Raw genomic sequence first — 9,987 nt, forward strand, 5'->3', positions numbered from 1 at the left:
TAGCACTTCAGTACGGATATGATGGTCGTTCTTGTCTACGTGACAGCGTGATAAAACGGTGTCCGTCACTTTCTTTCCCACGGTGTTAAACAGTGACAGTTATTTTATCACGTGGATAAAGATGGATAAAGCTATCCATAATAGGCTGGCAGGTTATATTGTAACTACATTAAATATTTTATCATTTACTTGCAAATTTGTTTACTGTCAACTATACAGATAGGCATAATTATATGCTAACTATTGGTCGATTTGTTGAATATATTTAAATCTGTTAAGTACATTGTTTTCCTTTCTTTCTAACGTCATGGCCTTTCAGCCTTTGTTTAAAGGCTATTAATTTATCCTGGTGGCAAGTAGACCTAAACAGTGATTTTGATATACGCCCAACTTCTCATACTATCTACACCTTACTAAATGTACCTACATATTTTTTGCAGGCATTGGAATGATATTATATTATAATTGTAATGCTATATCAGGCCAATTTTTTTTTAATCTTTATTTAAAGAGCTTGGTCAGGCCAATTTGAACTTTTATATTTATATGTAAATGATGTTATTTTGTTATCATTTGCGCGTGCATTTCGCTCGTACATGATAAAAAATTACATCATTTCATCGTAAAAATTTAAGTTTGAATTGGTCTCCATATGTACACACGTGATAACGCAACGCACTGACAGTCAGAATGAAATACAGTTGAATATTGATTGAATTTATTGTTATTGAATGCAGGCTCCTGCTGATAGTTGTCTAATTCCGAGCTTTTACTTGTTACACCAACCGTTTAGCTTGTGGAATGACGTCGTAGTTATAGACATACGTGTTAATTTTTTATCATGTAAGGCACACTGTTCTGCTCTACGAGTCCTTGTCGGCTCGGAACTTAAGCCTGCGTAATTATGCAATCTCGTCCTCATCGTAGCTCGGTCACTGCTGCCTCTCGTCGGTAATCGTCTAACTGTCACTAAAATTGTCCTTCGACATGTTTTTTTTTGCTTTTACTGTAGGTAAATCGACATCCTAGAAAAGAATGAACGTATTGATAATAGTAACGCATAGAAGGTACAGTATATACTCAAATTGATATTTAACAGCTAAAGCTCATCATCAATATGTACGTTGTAATGAATGTACCTATAGATTTAGTGCATTGTTATTTTCCTTCGTATTTTCTCGGAAACGTTCGTATTTGTCATGCTACTTCAATCAACCTCACTACTTTTTGTACCGAGAGTGACAGAAATAGCAAGACAATATGAAGGAATATAATTATGCACTACATATGTACCTAATAAGGGTAGGCATAAAGCTCATGTCACGTGGTCAAGTTGATAATGCTCTTTAAATGAGGCTCAGCTAATTGGCAATCATGTTATCATGTAGGAAGTAAGTACAGACAAGAAAATTTATTTATGTACCTTTTCATACCTTGTCACACTGACAATCAATAAGAAAGCCGATACTCTCGCATAATTGTTATTGTGACAAGGTATGAAATGGTACAGAAATCAAATTCCTTGACCGTACAGTACCACACAAAGGTAACTGATTGTCATCGGAAAAAAGCATTTACTTACTATACTTTTAAAACGTAATTCATTGATATAAAATATCTGGGAAACCGAGCTTTGCTCGGAAAACATAATATATAAAAACTCAAAAATGTGCTTTTTCCCAGAGATAAGACCTAGTAGCTAGATCGATTTTTCGCCCCCGAAAACCCCATAATTATAGCAAATTTCATCGAAATCGTTAGAACCGCTTCCGAGATCCCCGAAATATATTTATAAATAAATAAATATACAATAATTGCTCATTTAAAGGTATAATAATCATTAATATAAACAGTTTTTCGTGGTCTATTTTATTGACGTTCATATTTGCTAATGTATCTACCAGTGCGTTTAAACTCAATTCCGATTTAGCAGATTAGCAATATAATGTCCCTACTGATTACCAAAATAGCGGAAAGCAGTTTAAGCAAACGTATAGTTATTATAATTGTGTCTAACCTAACAACCTTTCATTCGGTACACTTTTCACTTTATTTACGTATTAGGAAAATAGTTTATTACGATTATTACGTAATATTAACTATGTTTTAGGGTTTACATAGCTAACAAGACGCAACAAACTGCTCTCAAATCGAGAAAAGTGGGACATTGTTTATTTCGCTACAATAAAAAAAATCGATAGCAAATTTGACTAACAAAAAATACTCCTTGCAATTATCAAAATATAACGTAAGTAAAAGCAGTCTACGAAGTAAGAAATATATAAAAATATAATGTATGGAGAAAATTTTCTCAAAAATGAAACTGAACAATAGTTTTAAATTGTAACAAAATATGTACCTTGAATTCAATTCGCTCGGCATTTCCACAGCCACAGTTATACCTATGGAAATTGTCACAAGTCCTTTTTAAAGTGGATACCTAATTTTAGTCTAACTAACATATTAAGTGTTTTTATAGCGTACATTCTAAAGCTTATAAAGTTGAAACGTGAAAGGCATTTTATAAATGTATTTCAAGTTGATTTCATTTTGATATTGATCGCCGTACATTTCGCTTTTTCTTATAATATTATCATAATTATGAATTGTTGCGAGTTATGTCAAATTCGAATACATAGAGGGCTAGCAGACTGATTGTTGAAAAAATATTAAACTTTGTATACTTACGCTTATTTGATTGTTTCAGAGGAATCATACTGCAGAACCAAAGAAGATACGGAGAAGCTATAAAGAGTTTTGAAAAAGCGATTAACTTCCGACCTTCCATGGCTTGTAAGTACCTAATAATTTGTATATAGGTACCTACATTATCTAGTACTTGCGGGTCATTTTATAATATACTCGTAGCAAGTAATTTACACCAATAGAGCAAATTAATAGAGTATATACAAGTAATTAAGTATCATGTTAATTTTAAAATCATTAAAATGCTTATGCTTATAAAAATATAGCCTTTAACTTGCACAAGTATGGTAACAGGTTTTCAAATAAATGCCGAGTAGGTTAAAGTTAGCTCTGTATACAGTTAGAAGGAAAGTTGGGCCCGTGTTGAAGCCAACTTTCTACTTCCAGTAAAAAATAAGGATTAAAAGCGAAAAGATTTTACGTTCACTGTAATTTTACTCATACCGATTGTAAACTTAGGCTAAAAATACCTATAAAAATGAGGATAACTAGACAATGAATATGGGTTTAAATTTCTACAGTAGATTCTAGAGATTTGTAATTCGAGAACACTTGTAATTAGAAATATCGATCAAAGAACATTTAACAATACATTTTCGTTCAATATGACTCGTTTTTTATCACTCTTGGAGATTCAGTGCCTTGGAGCGGCGTTCAAACTTTAAAATTCTTATCTTGATTTGACACATTTCCCTACTCGTACTGCCATTCGGTTCTTAACTACCTACTTCTACCTATTATAATTTCTCGTCGACTGTGCCCCCACAGTGGCCTACGTAAATCTCGGCGCATCGCTGATGGCGGATGGGCGCCTCGCCGAAGCAGCCAGCGCGCTCCGTGCCGGCGCGCGCGCTGACGGCGTGCGTGTGCGCGATCGGCGCGAGCACGACGCCGCTCGCGTCTCGGCGCTCGTGCAGCTAGCGGCGCTTCATTCGCAAAGGGGGCACTGGCACAAAGCGCTGTCAGCGTACAAGGAGGCTCTACAGATACTTCCGACTAGTAACGTTCCCGTTGTAGGGTGGACGAGGCATGTAAGTTAATTTGACACTTTTCATACCCACAGTGCCCCTACATACATAAAAAAGGGTTTTACATAGGGATGTGACATCGGGAAAAACGTTTAATAGGTAGTAAACGGAGTTTTAGCGATAAGGTGTTACTGTAATGCCAATGTATTCTTGTTCAAATTAAGACAATAAAGTGACTATCTCTCAATCCAAATTTCTTAAATAAATTATACAATAGAGCTGCTTCCACTGTAGCAATGAATGAATATTTACTAGTATGTCTAAGACGATAAAATCACAAATACCCAAACTTTAGTATTGCCAAACAACTTTCAGGTATAACATTGGATAATTATTATTTTGTATTGGTATAAATTTTGTCTTGCAGTCTTCCAACTAATCAATCAACCAACTCAAACGCAATCGATTCAGATGATTAATTGATATATTTTTATACAGAACCTGTTCTCCATGGTCGGCGAAGTGCACATGCAGCTCCAGCAGTGGGCGCAGGCAGAGCGCAGCTTGCTGTCCGCGCACGTCGCGTCCCCGCACCACGTGGGCACACACGTCGCTATGGCGAGAATACTTGCTAGGAATGTAAGTATAAAATAAATATTTCGTGATATCACACGATTTGTAAAAAAATGTGTAGTATCCAATGTATTCATTCCTTTTGATATTTATCAAGTATACATTTTATAAATACAGACTACCCGAAGTGTGGAAGCGGAAACGTGGTTTAACAAGGCTCTACTTCTGGCACCAAATGATCCGTCAATAAGAGACCAATTTGGTACGTATATTTTTCCTATTTATTCTGCAGTTAGAATTTTTATTGGCCGAAATTATGATGGGTTCCGCGTTTTAAGGATGCAATAATCAATAAATACGTATAACTACAACTAGTATTATACACTTCAATTATGTTACATAATACCTATTAAATGTATGAGTTGGGCAGCATAACGCAGAGCTTTATGATATTAATGAACACTCTGCAATAGGGATGTTTCTAAGATCACAAAGGCGAGTGAGGGAAGCCGCCGAGCAGCACGTTCTGGCAGCGCGCCTGGCTCCGACGGACGGCGCGCGCGCGGCAACGGCGGCGCGCGCGCTGCGGGACGCGCGCCGCTGTCGCTCCGCCGAACGGTGGTATGCGAAAGCTGTGCAGTTAAAACCTGAGGTACTTAGTACTTTTGTGCGACTAGTCAGAACATTATTAAATTTCTAGCAAACAAGTGGGATATTGTCATCTTCACAGTCCGTTTCGGTGTCGTATATCATTTGTTATTTGTTTTACTTTGAGTATAATTACACATTTGATATAATAAGCACATTCATATATTGCGCTAATAATGAATAGAAATTTAGTTAGGGACGGTGAAAAATAGATTTTAAATACCCTCCTCATCAACATTAAAATAAGTAGTATAAGCAACTCTACTCTCGATTTAACACAAACTGTTTCAAGGTTTCCAGTGGGTTTTGTTTAATGTTGTATAATTAAATCCTACAGCATGATTCAGACCTCCCCTAATTATACCTAGTACCTAAAAGAGGGTTTTGGCTTCCCACATTAAATTTACCGAACGAAATCAACACTCATCTGAATAGATTACAGCTTTTCCAAATAATTGCAATCCAACGTTACGAGTATACTTACTGTTTAGGACAACGCGTGGAATTCTATGCTCGTTCGCAACCTTTATTGCATCATAGGATTAGTCCGAGCGCGGGAAGAATAGCACCCAAGCGATAAATTAATCGTTACGGCCAGTTTATAGGATATATGTGATGCGATTGTCCGTACATCGTACTCCCACAACTTTATTGGTCCGATAGCGGCACGCTCGTTTATCTTCTCGCCAAAGGATCTATAAATCCTATACATAATCGAGATTAGTTTTATTACAGTACGACTTATGTTTTTAATAACCCTTACATCTAACGATATACTACCGCTAAATAGTACAGTTGTAGGTAGGTTTTTGTACAGCTACTGTACAGCTACTTAAATAATTTCTACATAATTACGTTAAGACGCTTATGTTACCCGGTTTATTTATTTATAAATTGAAAGCTTTAATTAAAAAGGGCTTTGCAATATACTTTTACCTACGCATATATATTTTTTATGAAATTAGAATTACGTAGGTGAGTAATTACTTCCTCTGCTAAATAATTAGTCAATGTATAAACGATGATCCATTATATTAAATTAATTTTGTATTAAACAGAAACGTCTCACCCGAAACAGTGAGTTTTTCAATTTTTTCTTCAAGTATTGAATGATTGGACCATTACCTAACCACTTAAAAAAGACATGAAATTTAATATAAATTTGGATCTATGCGTGATTTGATAGGAAACAGTTTACCAGTCAATTATATAACCCACGAAAACATTTCCATTCAGAAATGTAGACTTAAAATACAGTTAAGTAAATGTTACAATATTTCAAGTGGAATGACTTCAAAGACTAGAGCTTGCACTCTAACTTCCTGTACGAAAACCAGAGTTAAACTTGATGCGAGAAGGCTTTCACGACAACTATTACCGCTAAGCGTGGCTTTAACTACACTTTACGATCTCAAAGACGTAAACTCTTCACAACAATTATACAAAACATTCTCGAAGCATTCTGCAATTGAAAATGTTACATGCAACCTAATATAAGAACAAGACAAGATCTAACCAAAACAAGATCCACTGCGCCAGGATATCAAACCACTGAAATTGAAATTCAACTGTCTTATTATTATTATTATTATTCAGACGACTCCAATATTGGGTTGCCTTTAGTGGACTTTTTCAGTAATGTTGGCTCTTGTTCACAGGATGCAGAGTACCACTCAAATTTTGGCGCAATATTACACTTAAATGGCAAATATGCAGCCGCCGCAACATCGTACCGTCGAGCCCTGCAGCTGCAGCCTAATGACGATATCACCATCACGAACCTCAAGCGAGTCAAAGCACTTATGAGTAATCAGCGCAGAAAATAAGGACAAGACAAGTGTGTATAAAGCAACACATCAGGTAGTTTAGTGTATGTCAATTGCCAAAATATACATCGATAGAGTTACAGATTTTTAATTTATACTGATATTATTCGATTATTTACGGATTTAGAAATAATTACTTACCTATTTTAAGTTACGGCAATGTGTTAGGTACACATTTCCATTGTATCTAAATTAAACAATAGTTTCCACGTAACAAGTAGTTAGGAATACGAATAATAATACAAATATTTGTTACATTAATGATAGGTTAGTATGGAATTATTGCGATTTGATTAATTATAGGTGGTATTATCTGATCGTATCAATAAATTATTACGTTGTTAGCTAACCGCAAGGCTCAAAGGAACGAGTATAGCTCGAGCGTTTAGCGGTTTGAGCTTTTGGCGAATGAATTAAATGCGTACCTATATTTACGTAAATTAAAATATTGCGGAATATATGCGGATTTTGGGCGGTGAACAGATTTTATTTACATTTTAAAATGATCGTAAATCCTACAGAACTACGTAGGTAATGGAATTGATTGTATTAATTTCACACATGGTTGTTATTTTGTTAAAATAATGATTACTACATACACAACAGCTAAGGCAGCGCATAATAAACAGTGTATTTTCAAAATACTGGTTATATATACATACAGATATGTCTACAAAAAATGGTATGAAATGTCGTAGTGTTATTTTAAACGTCAATTCGTCGTTCTATGAAATTATGACGTTTAAATAACACTTACACAGCCTGGGCTATCAAAATCGCTAACTTAGCTTGGTCTAACTCTTCTTATTCCTATATTTTGGATGGGCTTATCCCCAATCCAGAATTAAAAAAAGTAAATTCACTTTTGCGCGTGTCTTTAGTAAAGAGCCTCTTAATGGTGTTATTTTTTACTTATTACGAAATAACGGCATCATGCCTAAATAAAAATAAACTGTAAATACGAGTATATAAGTTAGTATGGTATGATTATTTAAGTACAAAGATTACTCAGTTCTAAAATTACAATCTATCATTCATAAATCAAAAATGGTGTCACGAGGTAAGTACCTACTCGTACCTACTTATCATCTACGCGATAAAGTATTGTTCACTGTCCAGCGGTCTTAAGATGGTCGCGCATTTTATCGTCTAAAGTGTAGTCATCCGAACTGGGGGCTTTTTACTCGTCAAAATGATGTAGCCACGTGGCCAGCCAATGGCCCAAATGTGAGTATATTTATGGTAGCCACGTCTCTATAATATTGCCCGTCAATTATCCCCCAGTTTGAATTTCCATAAAACTAACAATCTAAAACTCAACATTTTTATATTGATTTACAAATGTAATTGATATGCAAATTTTTTTATTTATTTATTTATTATTGCATTAATTTTATGCAGCCCCATTATTGTAATTTCATACAAATCTATGTATATGTATTATTAAAGGTCTACGTTACAAAGTTAAATAAGTAGATAGTCACAAAATGTACATAGAATTTTAATATCATAACAATTTTATACAAGTGCATATAAGTCTATCAATGTTGATACTTCCTATATACCTACCTGATTTTAATACTAAATCATTGCTGTTGCATTTTTATAAATTACTTATTTATGATTACCGTTTAGCGTCTTCCATCTAATTTTGAAAGTTGACTATTGCTTCTAATTCTCGGAAGTTGTAAATAAACAAAGATATGTAAAAATACCTGTAAAGTTCGACTTATAGCTGACTCCAAATAAGAGGAGATATTATTCTTTATATATGTAAGCTTATTTTGTATCTACATAATTATATGAGATTGCTAAACTGTTTTATTAATAATTCACATGCTGAGTGCCTATGAGCTTAAGGGTTTTTAACGGAGAGTCGTCCTTACCCTGACTTTGCATGAAACTTTTATACATGCCAACGATATTGACACAGACAAGACATCCTCTAGACTGAGCATAGTAACGGTACCCCCTCTGCCTCAATATACGGTAGTTTTACTCCATCTTCCAACCACCAATCACGGCACGGGATTCGCTCACCTCGTCCCCCCGCACCCCCGTATTTTTGGCAGCATCGGTTTCATGAAATCATTGTCACATGTCAGTGTCATGTATTGGTCAATAGCATGGTGCTCACCATGTAACAATAGTCAATGTAAGAATTGATATTGGACAGTTATGAATTTACCCTTACAAAATTCAAGCTAAGACTTATCGTTTAACTGATAGTCTTAGCTTCATATACATATATAAAAAGTTGAATTCATCAAATATAAATTCTTACGTTTTGCTGACTATAAACGTCATACTGCTCGGTGATAGTCGGAGATACTATTACCCCATTCATAAGGTCAATCAATGATCGCATTTGAAGCTCTTAGCTCATAGGCTTTATATAGATAAGTTAATTTATTTTCTTGAATCATAATGTTAAGTAAATATAGCAGTGTATATTTGAATATAATATTTAATTTTGCTATGCTGAGTATCGAAATTAAAAACATGCAAATAATTGCGTCAATTATTATAACGAATGCTCCATCACTAGCTATTGTGTTACTCACACAGGCATTAACATATTGGCTGCCTGTTTGATTTTAATGGTGTTGTTAGGAAGATTCCTTTCTAAGATGTCATCATTGTTAGTAAGATCAGTCAGTAAAAATCTGCATGGTTTCTCATCTAATGTGAAGTCAATACATATCTAAAATCTGGTTTTGTATATATACATATTTTCTGTTTTTGTTATAATGTAGTAAGAAGTGTATTATATTACGATCATTGTACATATAACATAATGTTAACGGATGAAATCGCTTGTTCGCATTGATAAATTAGATATTCTATGTTACAATTGTTTATTTTATTATGTTTGTACACTTGTGACAATAAATGTATGTTATTACGCTTTATAAGTAACCTTAGATGACACGCTACAATATAATTTATATTTCAGAAACACAACGTTATACCAAAATTGATTTCTCTAATATATACGATTTAGTGCAATGTAAAAAAACATCGACAAAATAAAGAAAATCAATCGAAAGTAAATTACAAAACCATTTTTTCTCTTTTTATTATTATTCAACTACTTATCATTATAATAAACGTAGACGTAGTAGGTATTTATTAAGTTACAGCTGATGTAAAACGCAATTAAACTCGGTCCTGAAATACCATAGCCTTTGGCTTAACTTAGGAAAATGCCATCACGGCCAAAGGCAAATGGTATCAAGCAGATGGTGGAGAACTCGTAAAAGATA

General features: G+C 34.4%; 1 protein-coding gene across 1 annotated transcript in view; it reads left to right on the forward strand.

Moving 5' to 3' along the window:
• Positions 1–7,166, forward strand: part of LOC134649779 (protein O-mannosyl-transferase TMTC2) — a 96,900-nt gene extending 89,734 nt beyond the window's left edge. Inside the window, exons 5-10 of the mRNA XM_063504608.1 lie at positions 2,708–2,793; positions 3,475–3,737; positions 4,173–4,313; positions 4,425–4,509; positions 4,721–4,899; positions 6,554–7,166. Of these exons, the coding sequence (XP_063360678.1) occupies positions 2,708–2,793; positions 3,475–3,737; positions 4,173–4,313; positions 4,425–4,509; positions 4,721–4,899; positions 6,554–6,721 (922 nt within the window). The 3' untranslated portion in view covers positions 6,722–7,166. The remainder of the gene's footprint in view (positions 1–2,707; positions 2,794–3,474; positions 3,738–4,172; positions 4,314–4,424; positions 4,510–4,720; positions 4,900–6,553) is intronic.
• Positions 7,167–9,987: the final 2,821 nt, after the last annotated feature.

This window comes from Cydia amplana, chromosome 1, assembly GCF_948474715.1.
Source record: "Cydia amplana chromosome 1, ilCydAmpl1.1, whole genome shotgun sequence".
Lineage (NCBI taxonomy): Eukaryota > Metazoa > Arthropoda > Insecta > Lepidoptera > Tortricidae > Cydia > Cydia amplana.